Raw genomic sequence first — 23,559 nt, 5'->3', positions numbered from 1 at the left:
CTTGAGAGGAGAAGGATGACCACAAAGGCCTCCTGCTGGGGGAGAATGAGCAGGTGCCCCCCCAGCGGACACTGGCCCACTGTCCTGGCAAATTTACTAAACAGCTGCCACTAGATTGGACAGATAGCATATGGGAAATAACATACAGGTTTGACACTGAGGCTGACTGAAGAATATTCCTCAGGTGGCACTTTCTTATTGGTGGCTCTCAAAGATCTTGTGAAGCGTAGGGACAGAAGCAAGTGGAGACCCTGCCAGCAACTTACCGTGTCCAGCTCTGATTCCAAGCTGCAGTTTTTAATTTGTGGGAACACCTCACTGTATTTGCTGGGGAAAGCGGACGCGAGGTAGCCCTTCACTTGCTCCAGGTTGCTGGCTGTCAAAAAGCCATCTTCAAGGTCAAACGAATTGGTCAGCAGCAGAATCATCCTGCAGAGTAGAGCATGCAATTATCTCCATCATCAGAAAAGCTGCTGTTGACGAACCCTTTTGGAAGCTTGGATGCCGGGCTGCCCTTCCCTTGGCCTCTTTTCTGAGGTTGCTCCGGCAAAGGGAATCTTTTGATTGGTGGCCTTTTGAAGGGCAGGATGCTTCTGAAGGGCTTTGGAGAAGCCTCAGGGTCAGGGACAAGGAGCCAGCCGGCACAGCCAGGCTACCAACCGAGGACCACAAGTGCTAAAACTTCTGTGATGACGGAAATATTCTCCATCTGTGCTCCCTATGGTCCCCACTGGCCACATATGCCAACTGAGTGAATGTGGCTAGTGCTACTGAGGAACTGATTTAAATTAATTCACATTCAAATGGAAATCTATTTAAGTCAAAATTTAAATTCATTTAAATGAAATTTTAATAAAACTCACATTTTAATTTGTAAATAGCCACTCACGGCTAGCATTTACCACATTGGACAGCCTACCTTCTGAACGATGTTTCTTGTGTTTTGGGTAAGGGATGACAGGGAGCGGATCTGTAACTTCTGTGGCTCAGCTACAGGGCTTTTGGTTATTTTTGAGGTCAGGGCGGTGCGGGGCAGAAGAAACTAAGGTTTGTTGAGTGCCTCACTGTGTTAAGGGCTTTGAATATGTGAAGCTGCCCTCATTCCTTCAGGCAGCCCTTGCCTCTTGCCCCAGGCCCATCAGCTCCCAGTGGTGGTGGTGGGTGGGGTACCTGGATTTGAACCCTGGATTGAGGGCTGCAAAGCCAGTGCCCTTTGCCCCACACCCCTCGGCTTCTCTGTGTCCACGTGTTCCAAGGTGTCCCTTTGGTTTGGAGCTTTGGAGACTTCCTCCCTCCCTGGAGGCCTGGGGTTCACTAGGGTGGCCCAGGCTTACTTGTTCAAGCAGTTTTCATAGTTGAAGGTGGCCTTGAAGCCGTAGATGGAGAAGGTCACAATGCTGGCGAATACGGAGGTGGCGCTGTTGATGAGGGACACGGTGAAGGCGTGCTTCTGGCAGTCGGTGGAGGGCTCGCTGTAGCTGGCAAAGGCGATCAGGCTGCCGAACCCCAGGCCGAGAGAGAAGAAGATCTGCGTGGCTGCATCAATCCAGGCCTTGGGGTTGGTCAGCTGCTCCATCTGGAAAGCCAGCGGGACAGGGCTAATGGAACCTGGCGGGAATCCCAAGCACTCCCACCAGAGGAGGGCTGGAGGCCCGGACACGGGAAGGAACTTGCCAACGGCTCACTGCAGGTTCGAGGCAGGCCTGGGGCTGGGAAGCAGGCCTCTTTCCCCAGCAGAGAAAACACCCAGCATTTCCTCACAATCCTGCACAGCACCTGATCCATAGGAGGTGTGCAGCTGACAGACGTGGGGTGAAATAATTACACAGGGTACTGAGAGACCAGGTTCTGCACAGGTCTGGGCCTCTGGAGATGGAGGTGGGGTGGCCACGTGGTGGAGATCCGGGTCCGGACTGAAGCGCGGCCCTGACATTAAGGGCTGTTTGGAAGGTGGTGGGGGACATTTTTGGGGAGGTGCTGTCACAGTCATTCTGCTTCCAGGGGCCAGATCTGCTAAACAAAGGACTTGTCCTGTCCCAGGGCATTAGTGCCTCCCCTGACTGAGAAGCCCTGGCCCAGAGGTGCTGGGGGAGGGAGCAGGGCCCCTGTGGAGTGTGGAGTGGCCCCTCTAGCGACAGGGGGCGTGGAAGTGTGTGCGCAGGGGGGTGAGGTGACCAGGCAGCAAACAGCTTAGACCCGAGGCTGGGAGTGGGCGGGGTGAGACTAGGGCCAGGCAGGAGGCCAGCAGGCCTCGCTGGGGGCAGTGTGGACGGGAGGAGAGGTGGACAAAAGACTCCGTATCCCAGAACTGACAGGGCTTGGGGACCGCCTGGCCGAGGAGGAGCCCTAGCACCCGCAGGCAATCCTCACATCCCCCACTGCCTGGCAGGCTCACCTGCCTCCCCGGGGGCACTGCAGCTTCCACCCACCCTCCGTCTTCCCTTCTTCCCACCCATCCTGGAAGGTGGCAGGGGGAATGGCGCTTCGTCGGGGGACCCTGCCCTCTAGCCCATACCTTGGGAGTGAACATGTATGCCAGGCCGTTGGTGGCTCCATGGAGCGTGAGGCCCCTGACCAGGTAGATGAGGAGCACGCAGTAGGGCAGTGACGCAGTCAAGTACACCACCTGCAGGCGCCAGAGGGCGTGTCAGCCTCCAGGAGGCGGGGTGACCCCAGCACCCCTTTTGCCCGGGACAAACTTGCCAGTCCCGTGGAACACCACACAGGCTTGGGTGCTCAGGCTGCTCATGGCCCCAAAGCACCACTGAAATCCTGGTTCAGACGCAGCATCTGAGCTCTGGCTGGGGAAGGGGCGGTGGTGTCTGTAACCCCCTGGAAATCTCTGACTTGGTAGAGAAGAGGGAAATGTATGCGAGGCCTCTGCCCTCCACCCTCCCTTCAACCTGACCTTATTTCAGAAAGGATTTGGGGCAGCCTACCAAAGTTTATCTGTCACATTAACATTTAAAAATCGATACAGAAATTGGTGTAAAAAGAAAATGTGGGCAATGCAGTAAGATGAGCCCAAAGGAAAAGGCAGCCCACATAATACCGTGTGTGTTCTAGCCAGTCTCCAGGCCAGGGTCCTCTCTGAACTTCCCAATGGTCCAAACAAAGCAGGAAGTACAACCACAAGATCTCTACTGTCTCTAAAAGGGAAAACTTCAGGGCCCAGGGAGGGCCGACTTTTCCAGGACTGGGGGCTGAGAGAATCTTGGCCATGAGCATTTGCGAAGGAAAAGCAGTGACGTTTGGCGTAGGGGCCAATGTCCCTCTGAGAGATGCAACGGTACGATTTTCTATGAAAGGCCTCACTTTCAGTGGGCTTTAAAACTGTATGTAAATGGAATTTTGTTCCACTGAATCTCCTGCTGACATATAAGTTCAATGATGCTTTATCTTTGGTGTTCACAGTGGCTTCGGCAATAGCCTCTCCAACTCTGGATAACTCTAACCTTATGAAGCCTTAAAATAAAGACCTTAAAGCACACATGTGCCCATCCAGGTCCAGAATTTTCCCTATAAACTCATATGTATAGTAGTGCCTCTTATATAAAGCAAAGAAGTAATTTGCAAGATTCATGTTTGTGAAAGCAGCTCCCTTGAAGTTTGGGTCCTCCAGTGGGAAATGGAGCTGGTGGCCCAGGCCCAGCTGGGTTGGAAGTGCACCTGGCCCTCCCTCCCTCAGAGGTGTGGTGCTGTCTGCCTGGGAGTGCCCAGGGCCATCTGAGGAGTGCCCACCCCATCACCTGGTGGCCTGCAGGAGGAGTGGGTGCGTCTTCTCTCATTTACCCTTAGCTGAGGTCATTGTCACTTGAGAAGAGTAATAAACCCACTGGAGATCATAAGAAAATGAACCCAGCATGAGGTGAAGATGGGTGAATGGAGAGAGGCAGACACCAGGCCAGGAGCTGAAGGACATCAAGGGACAACAGGGGGGTGAGGACCAGTGTCCATGACCAGACACTGAGGGGGCATGCCAGGCAAGCCCTGGGGATTTCTCTCCTTCCCTTGGGTGAACACTTTTCCCCGGGGGCTTCTCCCCCATCTGGGAAGCTGGCAGCGTTGCTGGGCACGTGATTGAACCTAAACTCTCAGGAAAAACCATTTCTAACCAACCTACAAAAACTCTTGGAGGACAAAAGAAGATTGCAACAGAGGCAACCAGAAAATGGCACACAGTTTTTAGCAAAATTATCCCCATAAATAGAGTCGTAGGGCACTTCTCAGGGAGAGGGCTATGGCTTAAGCAAAGGACATAGATAAGTGAGAATAAATAAGTCCTCATAGTATGGCATGACTTCATTTAACACATTTGTAAATGGCCTGATAAAAGAGGCGGCCTGATTAAATCCCCAGATTGCAGATGTTGCCCTTAGATCTTTGGACCATGTTAATAATAATCTGGCAAAGACAAATTGCAAAAACATTTTTTATGAGGCTAAACTATCAGGCCAAGCTTCAAGATGGGATAGAGTGAGTCGCTTCAGGCTCTAAGCCTTCCCAGGGAAGATTCATTAGTCCCCCCATTTGGCCAGGGGTGTGGTGCTTTGGGGCCAGGATGCGGGCTGCCACAGGTCTTCGGAAACCACAAGAAAATGTTCTTCCCAGGCATGGTACTGGGGTTGGCACGGGGCTCCTACTACTGTGGGCAACTCTGGTCCTGATGCCACAAGAAAAACATGGTGGGCCAGAGGAGGCTGCTTAGGTCGAGGGGTGTGGACAGGTGGACTCGCAGGGACTTCAGAAGGGAGAAGCTAGCTGGGATTGACTAAGTCACAGAAGGTGTGGCGACAGCAAACAAGAGGTGGCTCATTAAACCAAGGCGATGGGGAGTCCGGAACAAAGCTGGGTCTGCCCTGGCTCTGCTTTCACTGGCTGGTACCCTTGGGATGGTGGCTTTACTCTCTAGGCCTCAGGTGAGAGGAATAATTAAATCTACCCTGAAGGGCTGTTGCAAGACTGAAACAATTTCTATGGCCAAGCGTGGCGAATCTGCCGCAGGAGTGACTGAATATGAGGCAGGGGCAGGGGCACCTGCTGCAGCTGGGGAAAGATGGCAGGTGATGGGAGCACTCCAAGGAAACTTTCTACAGGGAGCTCAGAGTTAAAGGAACACCTCAGCGCCACCAGGAGTATAAACCTGGGCTGCAACCAAGGATAAAAGGTTTAAAAATCAGGCCTGCCAGCTCTGTAGGGTCACTGAAAGCAGCTTAGTGCATAGGTTCTCAAAATCTGCTGCACATTAGAATCACTGGGGGGAACTCTTAACATTCCAGTGCTCAGGCTGAACCCCACCCTGATTACTCCGGAACCTTTGGGGGTAGGATGGAGACGCCAGAGTTTTAAAGGCTCTCCAGGTGATATCAATGTGCAACTAAGTCTGAAAGCCAGGGTTTACCGTGTCTTGGGGAACATTTGCAATCATTTAAAGAGGGGACACTCACTGTCTAGTTTCCAGGTACTACCTGGGTCATATGGATTTGGGACAGGCTGGCACAGAAAGGCTCATCTTTTTAGGTAGTGGGAAAGTCCTCTTTTCAATATTTAGGTTGCAACTTCAGGCCCTGTCCATCTTTATAGTCACCCAGCGGGTGGTCTTTGCCAGCAGTGCTGTTGGCGCCCTCCTCAGCACAGCGTCTGCCCCTCGACTGCAGAAGGCATCCCCTTGGCATTGCCCAGGGAGGCGCTGCAGGCCCTCCTGCCGCCCATTGCCCTGCCCCATGCTGGGCCACCCCACCTTGCCGGTTGACTCGGTGCCCCGCAGGATGCACAGGTACACCACAAGCCAGGCCAGGACGAGGCACAGTGCCGGCTCCCACCGCACGCCCCCATTCTCCTGGATGGATGGTGAGATGTTGAGGGTCTTCCTGAACCAGAAGTACTGCGTGGACGAGGCCTTCTCACACTCCTCCTCATAGCCCGTGCGGTTGCTGTTCAGCGGGCAGACCGACCAGGGCAGGGGGTCCTTCGGGATCAAGACAAGCATTACCCAGAGAGATAAGGGCTGGGCGGAGAGGACAGGCAGTGGCCCTGATAGGAGGCTCTTGGAAGAGAAGTGCACTGGGCCCCAAAGGGCAGCGGCTGGAGCACTCAAAGGCTGACTGGGCATCACAGGCTTTGGTGGGAGCACAGAGGGGCTTGAGAACAGTTTTAAAGGCTCCCCCAGTTGATTCCAGGGCACAGCCAGGGTGGAGAAGCCTTAGAGCTTGTAAGAACTTGTGAAACTGGCTGTTCCCAGCCCCCAGCCTCTCCCCCTGGGAATCGGTGGGTCGGGCTCTTGTCCTGCATCTGCATTTGAAACAGTCCCTGGTGCTCCTGCTGGGAAGGGCCCATCAGGAGGCTGGAGCCACCTCCCCCGCCCCGCCCTCTCCTGGTAGTGCATGGACAAGGACACCGGCCCTGTGGCCTGACCGCCTGTGTCACTGTCCCTGCTAAGCAGCTCCCCTCTGCCTCAGGGACTCAGTGCACTCAGCAAATTAGGTTACAGTGACGATCACATACATGGATACTTCCAAGTGCTGGGATTCTACCTGGCCCCGAGCAAGTGCAAGTGAAGGCCAGCTGCTGTTACTACCATTATTATGTGCCCACGGAGGAGGGCTCCAAAGCAGAGGGGCTAGGGGAGAAGTCCATACACCTGTGAAGGATGGCGTGCATGGTCAAGTGATTTTCAGGAATCACATTTCTGAGAGGCAGGAAAAAAGTGTGCCTTTTCTTGAGACACTTTATTTTCACCTTTGAAAGTTGGTAAAATGATTCTGATTTTGTTAGAACAAGACCTGCTGCTTCCACCTTTGGAAAACTGCCTTCATATGTATACAGATCTATAATGCCTGCAGCATGTATGACAACCCCTTAGAGGGAGTGCTGTTGTGCAGTGCACAACCTGTCCATTCATCACTGACAGCCCTAAACAGAGGAGGGGAGATGGTCTTCAGGCTGGAGAGGAAAAGGAGCTGCCCTGTTTCTACACAGCAAGCTGGGGAGAGGCAGGGCTGTGGCCAGTGTTCATGGAACTCTAGGCTGGGCCAGGTAGAGGATTAGGGGCTGCAGGGCAGAGAGGACTTCCCGTCAGTCAGGGACTTACACAGGGCATTTGCCAATGGGATGTCCTGGGTAGGGCTGATTGGGAAGTGAGAATAGGGTGTGGATGTAGTACTTTCTGAGTGTAGATGCCAAGTCCTGATTATTGAGGTCATTTACCCAAGCATTCCTTGGGGATCCAAAGATTCAAGGCTGTTCCCAAGCCCTCCAGAGAATGCCCCACCAGCTGGAGGCTAGACCGCAGGCCATGGCCAGCCTGGCCCTGCTTCTGAGCCTTGGGGACAGGGCCCACCCTGTGAGGGCCTGGCTCTGTGGCAAAGGGTGAGGCGTCTGCCTCGTTAGCTCCTGTCTCCACCCACTCCTTACCCATCTGGGAAGAGTCTGAGACGGAAGGGGCTGCTGTAAGGCAAGGCGGACAGTGGCGAGTGGGGTCCCTGAGAGTGAAAGGAAGGCTTTGGGGGAGAGAAATGAACAGGGGCTGCAGAAGGGAAGTCCCCTTGGCTTGGATGCAAAGACCACGTCTCAGTGAAGAATTAGGGGTCTCTCTTCTGTACAACTTTAAGTCCCTTCCACATTTTCTACAATGAGAGTCAGTTGTGCTTATGAGCAGAAATGCATGTTTAAAATGTTTACCTTTGGGACTAGCCCCTATTGTGTTACTGGGGTGATGATAGTCCTTCCAGGGGAACTTTGGTCTACAGGGAAAAGAGGGGCTGGGCCTGGAGTCAGAAAGCTGGAGGGACAAGTGCCCAGGCTGGGAAGGTGGGCAGGGGGGTGCAGGGAGGAGGCAGGCTGTCACTGCCTTGTGGGGCTGGTAGAACCCTTCCCCACTGGCTCTCTCCACAGACTTTCCCTGGGCCCACTGCACAGGTGCTTAATATTTTGGGGGTCACATGGTTCAGAGAGCACTTGATTAAAGCCAGGCACCTACTCCTAGACACGCACACACACGACTGCGGGGCTCCATGGATCCCAGGGTCAGCAGCCCTCTGCTCGATGCCCGGTGCCAGGCCTCCCCCCAGCCCCGCGTCCTCACACCGCTCCCTGGCTCCCCCTGAGGCTGCTGCCCAGCCTCCACCCCACTCAGGGGGCAGCCCCGCCCTCCCCTCCCCTGCCCATGGCTGCCTTGCCCTGGCGGGGGCTCGCTCACCTGGAAGGAGTGGAAGAGGTACCAGAAGGCCCAGGCGTTGATGATGTTGTAGTACATGGAGAGAAAGAAGGAGACCACCACGCTAGCGACACCTGCAGGGAAGCAGGGGGTGCTGAGGACCCTCTCATCTCCACCCCCCCCTCCCCCGCCCGGACAGGCAGCCATGGCCCCACCCCGGATGCACCCCCAGGACCCGCCTCTGGGGGTTCCCTGCGCTGGCAAGACCTCCTTCAGCGGGTTGGTGAGAGGGCCAACAGGGCCAGGCGCCTGCGAGCTCTCTCCCAGGGTCAGTCTCCTCCCCCAGCCTTCCTCCCCATCTTCTGGGAGGTGATGCTGAAGACATTTTTTTGAGATCTAAGTGCCAGGTGCTATGCTAAGTATTTACGTGCTTTGGGGCATCACAGCATGATGATCTGCACTTCACAGGGGACAACACTGAAGAGCTTGCCCAAGGCCAGCCAGTCATCAAGTGGCAGAACTGGACTCAAACCCAGCGTGAGAGGCACTTTGTTACCGCCAAGGACATGACATCACAGTTGCTCCCTCCTTGGCCTCCCTGAAGGGGGGTCTTGTGCCAAACCCTGTCTTGTGTGGCAGGGAGCAGGGATGTGAGGACGTGTCAGGAGTGGAGGGGTGGGGGTCCCCCAAGCTGGGCAGGCCTGCAGGGAACCCGGGTGGGGGGCACCCAGGGCGGAGAGAGGGCTGGCAGCCTGTGGTGCTCTGGAGCTGCTGCGAGTGCCCCTCCCAATCCCACATGCTGAGACATTGCCTGAGTCTTTGAAATTGGCCAAGATGGGCATATCAACACCACTGGTATCAGGAAGTGCTACGGCCAGGCCTTCCCCTACCTCACGCCCTGCCTGGAGAGCTGGGTGTTAAACATTCACCGCCCCCACACCCCCACCAGATGGCACAGGAGTCTGGTATCTTTCCGATGGCACAGCAAATGCTGCGTTGGAGAGGCCCTCTGTGACGGATTACTTGGGCAGATCGTAAAACCACACACCTCTGTGTTACAAATTAATAGCCACTCAAGGTGAGGAGACCGTTCAGGTCTGGAGATGATTTGTGAAGCCCCTGGACACCTTTATTTCCATGTGAGACTAAGTCACGTACAAGGTCACGTCCTCCTGGTCCCTGAAGCACAGCTTCGCTCTCCTGTGGGCCTTCCTGTCCCGGGGTGGGAAGGGGAGCAGAACTGACCGGCTGCTGCTGGCCAAAGGTCCTCCTGCTTGGCAGAGGCAGCCCTGGCACCTGAGGGCTGTGCAGGGCAGGCTAACGATCAGGAGAGGCGGGCCTGGGACACTGGCTTCTCTGAAACTCGAGGGAGGCAGGGTGTAGTAGTGCCCCTTGCTCTCCAATCCCGCCTCCTAGCAGCCCACAGCCTCTCAGCGCTGTAGGGTGCCGTAAGGAGCTCACGCATGGGTATTGCCCAGGCTGGCACCTGGCACACAGTAGGTGTTCTCATTCACAGTCAGCAGGGAGCCGTGACATGAGTTCCTCAAGCTCGGACACTGACTCCTTTGTTACAGCTCTTTTGTTTGGTGGCTATTCCCTTCTATAGATGAGCGAACTGAAGTCCAGAGAAGAGAAGTGGTGGGGTATCCATCCCCCAGGGGGTGTGCTCCTCGCTCTCTCACTGTCCTGTGGGTGGGAGAGCAGCCCTCCTCAGCCCCCGCCCTGGGGCACCACCTTCTGGGCCGTCAGTGCTCCCAGTTCAAGGGCTCCCTCTGCGGCCTCGTGCTTGCCCCTCGCTCCAGCAGCTTGGCCGGGGGCTCCCACCCATGCACCTGCTGCCTGGGGTACAGAATGGGGGTCTCGATGCAGGGGGGGATGGGAGAGCGCCCGCTTACCAACACCGCTGAGGTAGGGGCTGACGGCCGTCCAGGCCCCGACGCTGCCCCGCCGCATGCGCTGGCCCACCGCCAGCTCCAGGTACAGGAGTGGCATCCCCTCCACGACGAGCATGATGATGTAGGGCACCAGGAAACTGCCTGTGGGAGTCCAGAGCTGAGGCCAGACATCGCTGGTGGGCTTTAGTCGGCAGCCCACCCGCCGCTGTGCAAACACCCTTCCCTCCAGCCTGCCTCTTCCTTCTGTCTGTCCACCTGTCCATTCAGCCTCCTGCCTTTCCGCCCACGCGTGCTCCCAGCTTCCCACTGATCCTTCATCCTTCTGCCCTCTCGCTCTTGCACCTTTCCACCCTTTCTGCCACTCCTCTCATCCGTGTGTCCATTTTCTTCCTTCCATCCTTCCATCCTCTCATCTTCCTACTTATCCATCCACCTGTTTGTCCATCTACCCACGGCTGACATGCAGCCATGTCAGTTAAAATCTTTAAATACTTCCATCCTGGGTGATAAATCGCCACTGTTCCAAGCCCCTTGAGTGCCTTCTTAAAGCCTCAATTGCCCCAGCCCTCCTGCCAGAAACCCTCATTCCATATTCTACTGGTTGACCCGAGCCAGGACCACTGTTGTTGCACGTTTTGAGCACCACCCCTGAATCCATCCGTCTGGCAGCCCACCTCTGCACTCCTGGCTGGGGTCTTTGGTCAGCCCTGATGGCGGCCCACAGGGAGGTGGTGTGTTTAGTCATTTTACTAAGCACTTCCTTCAAGACAGGCGCTAAGCTTGTGTGGGAGGGATGGGACGTTAGCAGCCCTCCCACTGCCCTTGAGGGATCACCTGGGCAGAGAAATTCCAGCAACTCATAATTGCCCAAGGCCAGAGATTCCCTTTTTATCTTCAGAGAGGAGGCAGGGGCTTGATATTTATGTGTTGGGAGGCAAGAAGGCCCCCAGTAGACAGAGCCCAGGCCACCACCTCCTTTTATAGAGCACCTCTGCTGTACGTGTATCTGCTTTATATAGTGGCCTTCAGCCTGAAACTTCATTTTAATAAAGTGTACTATGACTCATACAAATTTTGGACCTACTGGTTCCCAAGGAGCCATTTGCAGACAAGTGCCCTGTGTGATGCTGGGGAGCCAGGGCGTGTGAATGGAGCCATGGGCGCCCCCCACCCCGACCCCACTGCCAGACATGGCACAGACACAGCGGGCCTGAGTGTGGTGTCCCACTGCCTCTGCCCACAGACAGCTGATCCCCAGCTCCTCCTGTGGGCCCCACCCCTCCTCCTCTGAAGCCCCTTGGCCATCCCTGGCTCCTTGGCAGTGGACCTGAAAAAAAGTCCAGTGGGAGAAGAGGGCAGGACTTCTGATTAGAATAAACTCTGACACTATAGCTGTGGGGATTAAGGGCTGGTTATAGAAAGAACTGACTCTGAAATAGTGAAGGTGAGCAACAAAGTATACACGCTTACATGAGCATGCAGTATTTACAGAAGACCTCCAGTGTCTGTCCCGTAACCACTGTTCATCACCAACAGGGTCTCACAGGCTCCTCCCGACCACACCAGATACCACCCAGCATCACCCTTAAGTGGCTGCACAACATTTCTCTAGCAAAGGAGCCCTGAATTCACTGCAGCTGTTGCCAGTTTCCTGCAATCTTCAACAAAACTGGGACAAAACCTGGTCCATGCAATTGGTTCTTTCCTTGGGATAGAAATCCCAGAAGTGGAATGGCTGGCACTGGAGACCGAGCAGAGGCTCCGTGCGCCATCTCACTGCGGCGAGAGCACCAGCCGTGTGCACAGGAGAGCGGGCCCCGCCACCAGGCCTCTGTAGTCCCAGCTTGGTCCTCCCTGCTCATATCTGTGCCCACAGCAAATCCTGGCCTCTGGACTCTGCTTTGAAGGCTCTGCCAGGCCCTGTTCCCTTCCTGTCCTGCAGAAATGTGTTCCAGTATCTTTTCAGGTTCTTCTCAGTAGCAAGAAGCCAAGAGGCCTTCAGGGGCTCCTACCCACCACATGTCTAACATAAAGGTTGTGTTAGAAAAACCTACTTGGAGAAACAGCAAACCCTAAATTATAAGAAAAGCTCATTTTCACCTCGGTGTTAAACAGTAACTACACAAGGCCTGGCAAGGCCCACGGAAGGTTTTTCTCTTTGACTGGGCCTGGCCTGCCCATGGGAAGGCTGGAAATCGAAGGTCTGGTGCCTAGCTGGGAGCAGGGGCTCTTTAGTCCTTCCCATCAGTTATTTCTACTACCCCTGCCCTCAACCATCCAGGCGCACAATCCCAGTGAATTTCCTCTGCAATTATTTTCTCTGCAAATGGTGCTAGAACAATTGAATATCCATATATAGAAAAAATGAACCTGAATCTGTATCTCACATTAAAAAAAAAATCTCAAAGTGGATCATCGACCTATATGTACAACTCAAAACTATTAAACTTCTGGAAGAAAAGATAGGAGAAAATTATTCTGATCTCAGGTTAGGCAAAGATTTCTTTTCAAAGGCATTATCTGTGAAAGGAAATATTGATAAATTGACTAATTTCAAAATTGTGCTCTGTGAAATACACCATTTGGAGAATAAGAAGACAAGCTTCAGATTGGGAGGAAATATTTGCATTTGACAAAGACTTTGTATTTAGAATATATAAAGGGTTCTCAAAACTCAATAATGAGAAAACAAAGAACCCATTCAAAAAAGGTTCAAAAAATTTTTCGAACAGATATTTCACCAAAGAAAATATGTGAATGGCAAATTAGCGCATGAAGAGATGCTCAACATCAATGTTCATTAAGAAAATGCAAATTCAAATCACAATGAGATGCCACTACACATCTTTTAGAATGGCTAAAATATGAAACACTGACAATGCCAAGTGCAGATGAGGATTTGGAGGAACTCCCAGACATTGCTAATGGAAATGTAAAATGGTGTGGCCATTCTGGAAAGCTGTGTGGCAGTTTCTTATAAAGTTAAGCAAGCATATGCTTGCTTTATGGCCCAGCAATTGTACAGCTATTTACTCTAAAGAAATGAAAATTATGTTCACACAAAAACCTGTACATTAATGTTTATAACAGCTTTATTCATAACTGTCAAAACCTGGGAACAACCCAGTTGTTTTCCAATGGGTGAATGGATAACCCTGCTATATCCATATAGTGGAATACCACTCAGCCAATAAAAGGGAGCAAACTACTGATTCATGCAACAACAGGGGAGAATGTCAAAAGCATTAGGCTAAGTGAAAGGTGCAAAAGCCTATATACAGTATGATTTGATTTGTGTGACATTCTGGAAATGGCGAAACTATAGGGATAGAAAACAGATCTGCAGTTGCAGGGGGCTGGGAATGGGGAGTGGCTGACCATGAGGGGCATGACAGTGGTGGTAATAACACAACTGCATACATCTGTCACGATTTATAGAACTGTATACCAAAAAATGTGAATTTTTCTATATGTAAATGTATCTCAGGAGAAGAAAATTTGTTCTATGATCACTTTGGAAACAAGTCCACTAATCAACTCTCTTACCCATGGATTGTTCCCCATGCTCCTTTTATGTAAAAATTCTGACGCAGGCTCTGTATGAGGTGGCCCTGGCACCAGGGAGAGGGGGACAGGGGCCTGATAAGGGGTGAGTTTGCTCCATGTATCTTGATGGGCCACATTGTGGGAGATTAAATATGGCCAAACATACTTTGTGGCTGCTCATGTTATGAGGCAGAGTCCATGAATCCATCTGCCGATCCAGGCTGGCTCTGGGACATGGCTGATCTGGCAGGACATGAGGAAAGGACACCATGGTTGATCCAGAACCCGGGCCTCGGGACACCGCGTGGCTGTGTCTTCATCATCTTGGATGTGACCCTGTGACCACCACATATGAAAGCTGGTCCAGGCTACCTGAGGGTGAGAGGCCACGCGGAGAACTGAGGGCCCAGCCAGCTCAGCGCCCACTGCCAGCACGGGGCGCCTTCCAGCCAGGTGACCTGCCAGCAACGCAGCCACACGAGCCGGGTCTGCTGAAACTAGTGGAGAAGTGTGCAGCCACCCACAGAACTGTGAGAAAGAACTGTCTTTGCCACCAGTTTTTTTTCTTTTTACCTCTCAGTACTTCAGTGTATAAACACTGATACAGTACTATTAGTTTACCTACACATCTTACTGGACTTTAATTACCAATTGTGGCACTCATTTTCTTTTCCTGGTCTCAGATCCAGCTCCCGGTCACAGCGGCAGCCGATCCCCACGGCTCGGGGCGCACGGCTGGTCTGGGACAGCGCCTCACACTTGCTTCGCCTCGCATGACTGCCACGTCGGAGCGTCCTGGCCTGCTGTTGTGTGACCGCCCCTCATTTGGGGCTTTGGCAGGAATGTCAAAGCCGTTGAATCTTTGTCCAGAGGTACATGATGTAGGTTTGCCCCACCGTTGGCCATGCTCACAGTGCTCACGGGGCTAAGGTGTGGCCTCCCAGGTTTCTCAGCTAAAAGTTACTATTTTCCCATTTGAAATTAGTAAGTACCTTTGAGGAAGGTATTGAAGATGAGGTAACTATCCCATTTCTCATCAGACCTTTGCCCGCTAGTTTTAGCATCCATGATGAGTCTTGACTGAAACAATTATTACTGGGTTGGTTGCCGAATGGTGATTTTCTGATGCCATCATTCCTTCGAAGTCCTTAGCTTTCAGTGGTCTGTCACTTTTAGAGTGGCAGAAACAAATGGAGCCCCTACCCCGCTTGGTGCAGATGGCCTAGCCGTGTGGGCAAGGGCGCCTTACCTGGGTGGCACAGAATCGTGCCGAGTACATAAAAGCCCATCCTCAGCCTGGTGATTCTCACTCATCACCTGCCGTCCCATCTCGACCACACCCCCTCGGGGACGTTCTTCTTGAGGCCGCCCAGCAGCTTGTGCCCCGCGGTTCATTCTTAGATCCTGTCGCTCTGTCTGCCCCGCCCCTCACCACCTCCAACCCAGCCCTGCCCGGCCAGGCGCTCCTTGCTTCTCCTTAGGCCTGGAATGACCTCTGCACTCTCTGCGGTGCCTCCGGGGCTCTGTGGAGAAGGCGCCGGTCGTCCTCTCCCAGCTGACCGCCCCCCTCCGTCCCCGTGCCTCATGGCCCCTGCAGGTCCGGCCTCCGCACCCTGGCCCTTGCTGTTCCCTTCCTGGGAGCGCCTCCTCCTTTCTCTCAGTTCTGCACCAGACCTGGCCTCCCAGAGTGGCCATCCAGTCGGTCTTAGTGAAAACAGCCTCCACACCACGGAGCCCTCTGCCTGCTGCCCTGCGGGACTTGGCTTCAGAGCATGGGAGGACGCCATGTGAAATTATGCTGCACTTCCAGTTGTTTGCTTGCGGTCTGTGCCCCCTGCATGGGTGCCCCTGCTCCCCGGTCTGCTCAGAACATTGCTAGGCAGAGAGCAGAGCACAGGGAATATTTCTTGAATGCAGAAAGGAATCCTTCACATCTCGCTGGAACTTCCACACACACTCAGGGGCCTCTCCAGATCGCCCAAAACTAAGAGGGGGTCTCTCTCTCTGGTCTCACATAGTCCCTGAGTATCTGAGTGTCTACTGCTCTGCCCAACCCAAATTTCCTGAACAGCTCCTGAGGGCAGAGATAAGGTCTGCTTGGCTCACGGTTGAATTTCCAACTCCTAACACAGGGCCTGGCATGGAGAAGGTGACCAATAAGTGTTTGTTGAATGACTTCCTGATGACAAATGGTTTTGCCATGGTTGTTCTACTTGGGTAGGTGGGTCGTGAAGCTATTACCAAAGAAAAATGACAGAGAGGTCTGGCAAAGTTCATCATGTTGCTAAAAACTGTGTGTTTAAAATCTTTTTCATATAAATTTCCTTTAAACTTTCACTTTATTTTGTGTTTGTATTAGGTAAGATGTATATTGGGCAAGTCTACAGCAGCCTGCACCTCCCTCGGAAGGGATGAGCAGTCGGGACCTATATCACACAGTAGACCAAAAAAAAGGACCACTCTAAAGTATCAGAGCAATGTCTTTCTCTGAAATAGATTTGCTGTGAGAAACCGGAAACTTGTAGCACATTTCTAGTATCTGGTCTCTAAGTGCTCAGAGGACACTGTGTTTATGGATGAGCATCAGGCAATGATGAAGAAAGGGCAATTTTAGAAGAAAGAAGATTCTATGAAGATGAAAAAGATATGATGGTTGAATTTAAAGTCAATGGAGGCAATAAGTGAAGTAAAAGACAATCTTGAGAAATTACCCAGTAGCCCAGGGGAAAAGGATAAAGAAATAGAAATCACAGAGAAGAGATGAGGAGAATGGCTGGCAAGCCCACACATTTACTCTCTAATGAGAACTAAGGAGGAGAGGATGCTGCGGACACGTCAGCTGGAAGGGCACTGTAACACCTTCCACAAGGCACTTCCTTACGTGTGCCACTGAGAGGGTTCACTAGCCCAAGGTAAAATTTCTTTTCTTCTAGTTTTTGAGATACCACGTCTGATGTGTCAGGGAGCCAAAGTGGTGGGTAGGCTCTCTGGAGGCTTGGAACTACAAGCCTGAGTGTCCTTGTCTGCAAGATTCTCCCCACAGAAAACTGGTCATTCAGTCCCATCTGCAGCTGACCAACTTGGACCTGACTGAGCATCAGTGTGAGAAAGTTTAATGTTATCTCCTGGAATCCAAAAGAAAAGGGGGCAGGGGGAGAAAAGAGACAACCCAAAAGGAAATGGGGAACCCAGGGGCAGAGCAGCCTTTTCTGCTAGAGTGGATTCCTGTACTTCCAGCCAGGGATGCCCATCCCTGAGGATTGTACCTTCTCCTGCATCCCATCTGACAGCCCATTCACAAGAAAAAACTGGCTAACGTCTATACAAAGTACGTACTTCCCAGAAAGACCTCTGAAAGACCCTGTGGCAGATAAGGAGCTGTAATCAGCACAGGATACAGGGAAGGATCTCCATTAGGCCCTTTCCCTTCATGTCAGGAGCCACCAGTCCTAGGTGAAACTGATGAAACATAGTCACAGAGCTCGCAAATTTTTTGAGATAAAAATTTTGTATAATATCATATAAATTTATATAATATCTTAGTTATATAGGACAGTAAAGAACTAATAAAAAATAAAAAATAAAATCCTTTGCAGAACTGGAAATCTGAAAAATCTTCACAGAATGGAAAAGCATGCAGAGAGTTTTGGATAGAAACCCACTGTGGTTCATTCATGTGAGATATAAAGGAAAAATCTTTCCAAACATGCTTAGAAGGTGAACCACTTATTTACTATTCCTGAAAAAGCTATTTGGAGATGAATTGCAGCCAGTCAGTGTTGGATCAAAACAAATGAACTCAAATATGGAGTTATGTTATACAAGAACTAAGTAGCAGTAAACTAGCAAACGAAACAGGATTAATTCTGAATATAGCATTGTCAATACCAATATAAAATAACACAAGTGAAAAATGTAATTCTTGAATGAGAAGACACATAATATTAGTGGTAATAAAATCATCATCATGAGTCTGAAATATTGGGAAGTGAAATGAGGATGAGGAAAGGAGCAAGAAGGAAAAGTATGCTGAAATTTTCAACTTTCATACAGTGATACTAATACATAACATTCCATTCTTGATACTGACAATTAGAGAAAATAACTAAACTTTTTGTTTAAAAATTTAAATTAACCTCTAGAGAATAAAAATTAGGATTTATACATTCAAAATCACTTGAGGGGAAAAAAGCAAAGGAAATATGTATATAACAACAACAGCAAAGAGAAAATAGCAAGGCAGTATGAGCAAGATGGAAAAACACCCAGCAACCACAGCATGATAATAAATATAAATGGATCAAATTCTTCCACTAAATGTTAATTTGGGTTATTGTAGTGTAAAAATGTAAGCAATTTAAAGTTCCACATTGGAGAATGGGTAAGTTATGTTACGTCTGTAAATGGAATATTATAGAGCTCTTTGAGTTAATATTTTCAAAGAATATTAAATGATTTTTGTAATGATTATAATAGGTTAAGTTAAAAAAAGCAAGACATTAAATTACATATAAATATGGTTCTAGTCTTTTTAAAGCAAAAAAAATGTGTTAACAGTCATGATCTCTGAGTTCTTGGATTTGGAATGATTTTGTATTTTATTTCTTTGTACATGTATCTATTTTCCAAAATTTCTACCACAAACACACACTACATCTATAATCCCAAAACACACATGAATATATTATTCTAGAGCATGTTGCTGCTTATCTTAATAATTATCAGAGCTAGTACCTTACCTTATCTGTTTGCTAATCTCAAGAATCTCACTACAAGAGAAATTTTTCTCTGTATGAAATTTATCTCTACAAGCAATCACATCTTGCTCTGTCTCCTTTAAACCCACAAAGAGACAAATTAATCAGACATAGCTACTTGCCTTATGCAGGTTCCCAATGCTTGCTCTCCTTTATGTATCTTTGTCCTCTAGAAAAACCACACAGGGACTTTTTTTTTTTGGTATCATTAATCTACAATTACATGAGGAACATTATGTTTACCAGACTCCCCCCTTCCCCAAGTCCCCCTCACATACCCCATTACAGTCACTGTCCATCAGTGTAGTAAGATGCTGTAGAATCACTACTTGTCTTCTCTGTGTTACACAGCCCTCCCGGTGCCTTCCCCCACATTACACACAGGGACTTTTTAACCTGACCTTTCCTTTCGGGTATGTGTGTGTATTTAATTTAAGGCACATAGAGCACAAATTCCCAGGTAATGCTGAAGATGCTGGCCCAGGGACCACACTTTGAGAAGCACTATTCTATCCTCTGCAACACTCCACACTACTGCCTCCTTTCCCTCATTCGTCCCCTCCCATCTTGACTTTCCTAAAAAAAACTGGAGTCAGACACAGTTAAATTTTTGGAAACAAAAAACAAATACATAGATGAGAAAATTGAAAGTCCCCCTTACTTTGGCAGACCCCTTGGTCTAAAACTTCCAGATCCGCATCCTGTCTGTCCCTGCCCTCAGCAGCAGCATCAGTTCACCACCTACCCAATACACTCCTGGCCTCCATCTTGGCAGTTTCTGTAAACCATGGCTCTGACCACATCACCTCCCTACCTAAAATTCTGACTTTGCTTCAGAGTCAAGATCTATGTTCTTAGCCTGTTATTCAAGGCCCTTCAGTTTGGATTCCTGCTGACCGTCCTTCACCTCGGGCTTCTACCCCGCTGTTGCCCTGGCCCCCAACCCTGCTTATCACAGCCAGGTAGGGTTTCCAGCCATTCCCCTCAATGCACAACCTCCTGTGCCTTTTTGCACAAGCCGTTGCTTCTCCCGGTAATGTTTTCATCCTAAATCCACCTGATGAGCTCCAGCTTACATGTCAAGGCCTTGATTGAATGTTGCCACTGCCAGAAGCCTTCCTGGGTCCTCTCAAGCAGCTAGTCTTTCCTCTTCATATTTCAGTAAAGTCTCTCAACAGTCCTCTTTCCCTGTTCTGTACCCAGGGGACACTTTTACATAGCCCCACCTCTTAAGGGCAGTCACTCAACTCCCCCCTCAGCATAGTCCCTGGCTTGCAGCAGATATTTCAAGAAGTATTAATTGAAAGACTGAAATTAAGTGCCTAGAAGGTTTATATTGTTTATTGCATAATTTTTATGCACTTTTCTGTTTGAAAAAGGATATAAGGTAGTGGTTCTCAACTCTGGTGCACAGTAAGATCCCCTGGGGACCTTTCAAACTCCTACTGTTCAGGCCACACCTAAGACCCACTCAGTCAGGGTTTCTGGGGACGGTTTTCCAAGATCCCAGTGATTCTAATGTGCAGAAGAGGTGGAGGCTTCTCCACCGGCAGGTGGACACTGCATCCTGCCTGGGAGATCTTCCTCTCCATTACCAGGTGGGGGGAGACGCATCAGACTCCGCTGTGCTGCATATAGGGAGGCATGGCCCTAGCCTGTGTTACCAAGGAAGAGCCACCTTTAATGTAGGGAGGAGGCGGTTTCCTGGGCAGGGTGAGGGGCACAGGGTACCCTTGGCAAAGGGGGGACACCAGACATCTGGGGAAGGGTGAGGTGGAGAGGAGCTGGCCCAGAAGCAACACGGGCTTCTCACAGTAGATGCTGCAAGCACAAGGCTCCTGGGCAGGCCCCCTCCCGGGTGAGGGCGAGGCCCTGGCTGAGTGTCACATCAGAAGTGCACAAGGAAGGGCCTGGAGCCATGGCCATTCTGACTCAGGGTCCTGGGAGGAGGTCTGGACTTCTGAGGCAGCCTCTCCTGCCCTGCCTTTATCAGATTAAACACAGACACTGGAGGGGCTGGGGAGAGAGCCCTGGCTTGGACACGTAAGTGGCTGAGCCCCAGGGACTCCTCCAGAAGCCACCTTTCCTTCTCTGAACTTGTTTCCCATCTCCAAGTGGGGGTGACAAGACTGACTCCAAGAGTGTTGTGGAGAATGTTTTGCACTGTGCCTCATACATACTAGGAACCCAATAGCATGGTTGTTACCAGGACTGAGTCTAGAAATCCCAGGATGAGCAGCAGATGTGGCCTCTCTAGGGACTCCCTGACCATATTTTCTGATGCCTGGGGCCTAGCATCTTAAGCTTACTTTGGAGTTTTATGTGTTTGGTACTTCACAACCTCTGCATCTCAGGCTCCTGTGTGTGTGCTCACACACTGTACAAGTGAGCAGTGGTAGTGCTGCCCACCCCTGTGTCCACGGACGGACTGGGGGTTGCTCGGTCCTGGGCTGGGGACTGGCCTGCAAGGCTGTGGCTCTAACGCGGAGCCACTCTGGTTCAGAGCAGCTCACAAGAGCCAGCAGTGCACACTTCTCCCCTGCCCCATGGTCCAGACATCACACTGGTAGTCTGAGATCAGCCATGGTGAGAGCATCTGCATTACAGCAGTCAGCAGATGCTGCGTGTTAGGTCCTGCTCGTCCCACCAAAAGAAGAACAGAACGTTTACCAGCACCCCACTGCCTGGCTCCCAGCAGCTGGTTGCATGGTGGGGGGGCACAGGAACCACCCTGACTTCGCCTCTGAAGCGCAGGCTGTGGACCTGCAGCCGCCGCATCACCAGGAGCGGGTGAGAAAGGCAGGCCCTGCCCTCCTTCAGGTCTCTGAGTCAGAAGCCTGGATGGGCTCTAGGGACCTGCAACTGACCAAGATCCTCACTGAGCTGGAGTTCGAGATGCTGAAGTTCTAAGCACCAGACGAGAGCAGAAGGGGTTTTGAAGGCAAGTGTGACATAAGTTCTGAGAGTGTCACTGGCCCACTGCAGTGCGGTGTCCTCTGATTTCTCCCTCTTTATGGTTCAAATGTAGAGAAAAAAGCCCATATTCCACCAACCACACAACTGTTCTTATTGTTCCACATTTCTTCCATGATTTGAACATGTCTGTATAAAAATCAATCACTGGTGCGTTTATTATCTGCACATAATTCAGCAGCACATTTGCATCCCAATTTCTTCCTGAACAGCATTGCCTGAGACTCTGACATGGTCGGCAAGACCTGCTGACTTTTGCAAGAAATATACGATCCCTCAGCTGCCTTTTATTTTATTCCTGCGCTGGTGTGCTGTACAAGGTGGTTGGAACCTGGAATGTATTCTTCAGAATTAACATTCCTTGTGCTGGGCCTTGGCCGGCAAGCAGGAAGGAAACAAGCCTCTCCAGTCATGGGCAGAGCTGCCTGGAAAGGAGTGCAGACCATAATCTGCCTTACGCTGGGAAGTATTTTGGCACAGCTTGGCTCTGCAGCATATAAACAAGTTCTTTGTTGGGTGGGGGTGGTGGGTCACAGCTCTGTTGAGCACCTTTCATGATGTGACTGGTCTACCCTTTAGCTTTAGGTTAAGATGGGTCTGGAAACTGCATGGGGTTGGGGCCACATAAATCACTTACTACTAGGTGGCACTACTGGGCAGTGAAAAGCACTGGGAAGCCTCCAACATCCCCACTTCACAGCACCTGCAGATTTTCTAACAGACCAACAAATGCTCATGGAGCACCTCCTCTGGCCCCACCACTTCACAGAGATGGGGCTGTTGGGGGACGGAGAGACCCTAGGGTGCCGTGCAGCCAGCTGAGCAGGTCCTCACCTGGCCTGACAGGTTGAGCAGCGAAGGGCCAGGAGGCAGACTGAGAGAAGGCAGCGCTTGGCACCTGGTGGGAAGGCACTGCATGCTCCAAGAAACAACAGCCTCCGGTGGGAGGACATACCTGCAAAGTCTGGAGGCAGGCAGAGCTGTTCAGAACACTTGGGGGCTGCCCCAAGATGAGCAGGAAATGAGGTGGAAATAGGGGCAGGTGTTAGGGGCTCAAGGCCTTACCTACTGTGCCAGGATAAACTGCTTGGTCTTTATTTGTTCTGTAGACACTTATGCTTGAGAGGGAAGCACCCATCCAGCCTAAGTATAATCTGTACCAGGCTCAAGATTTCTTCTTTTTTTTCTTTCTCCTGGGTCCTAAGGGTCTTGCAGTTCTCGCAACTCCTTGTAATACATTCTAGTTCAGAACTACTCAGACCTACCTGGGTGCACCTGTAGACTATTCAGGTGATGGTGTAGTTATTAACAAGGAATTACATAACAATGTGACGGCAAGGCCCACCCGGCATGAAGGCTGGGCAGCATGCAGCCAGGATAAAGGGACCACCATGGGTAGATGTGCTGGGCACAGAATGACCTGGAAATCTCATCCAGACAAACAATTCTTTCAAAAGGCAGTTATGAAGCTGCTATACATATGGCAACACATGTCCCTCACATAATTATCATGTATATATGTCCTGCAGAATCAGAGAATTAAGAACTCACTACTTAGAAATAAACCTCTGTGGAGTAACCTTTTGTCAAGATTTTGGGTTGTTTTTTAAGCTAGTGGGAGCATGGGCAGGAGCCGTGTTGGTCTTAAACAGATTATATTTTGCACATACTTTGGTCTAACATCTTTCACTGTCCTTTCATTGTCATTAAAACCCCCTTTTCCTGCTGATTACAGAAGACATTACACACAAGTGCGCACACACATTGTACTAGGTAAGGAAAGATCACCCAGAGAAAACAACTGTTAACATACACTCTGGTGAATTTTTGTTATCTTTTCTCCCTATATGTTTACAAACATAATTGAGATCATCCATTTATACAGCTTTGAATCTGACTTTCCCTCCTTCCACTTAATATATGATATGAGAAAATACTCATATAAAATTTTTTGAAAACTCCATCTTAATGCTGCAAAGAGCACCACTGCATGGATATTCCATAATTTATTGAACCAATCCCCATTAATTGAGGGCTCAGGAAGTTTCCAGTGTTTTGCTCTTATTAAAAGACCATCCTTCCATTTTCTACCTTCTGTCAACAACCCTGATTATTTCCTTTAGGTAGAGTTCTAGAAATGGAACAACTGAGAAAAAAGGTTTTTAAAATACCCAGACGTCAATCCCTTTTGCCACAACTTTCCAAAAATGCAGCGGGACTTCACAAGAGGCCC

General features: G+C 50.6%; 1 protein-coding gene across 1 annotated transcript in view; it reads right to left on the bottom strand.

Moving 5' to 3' along the window:
* The window catches only part of SLC6A20 (solute carrier family 6 member 20), a 58,095-nt gene that overhangs the window by 33,572 nt on the left and 964 nt on the right, over positions 1-23,559 (bottom strand). Inside the window, exons 2-7 of the mRNA XM_036883340.2 lie at positions 10,051-10,191; positions 8,198-8,289; positions 5,741-5,968; positions 2,516-2,626; positions 1,335-1,576; positions 267-429 (exon numbers count right to left, since the gene is read on the bottom strand). Coding sequence (XP_036739235.2) covers positions 267-429; positions 1,335-1,576; positions 2,516-2,626; positions 5,741-5,968; positions 8,198-8,289; positions 10,051-10,191 — 977 coding nt within the window. The remainder of the gene's footprint in view (positions 1-266; positions 430-1,334; positions 1,577-2,515; positions 2,627-5,740; positions 5,969-8,197; positions 8,290-10,050; positions 10,192-23,559) is intronic.

The sequence above is a fragment of the Manis pentadactyla genome, chromosome 1 (genome assembly GCF_030020395.1).
Source record: "Manis pentadactyla isolate mManPen7 chromosome 1, mManPen7.hap1, whole genome shotgun sequence".
Taxonomy (NCBI): domain Eukaryota; kingdom Metazoa; phylum Chordata; class Mammalia; order Pholidota; family Manidae; genus Manis; species Manis pentadactyla.
This window is presented reverse-complemented; position numbering and strand designations above follow the sequence as displayed.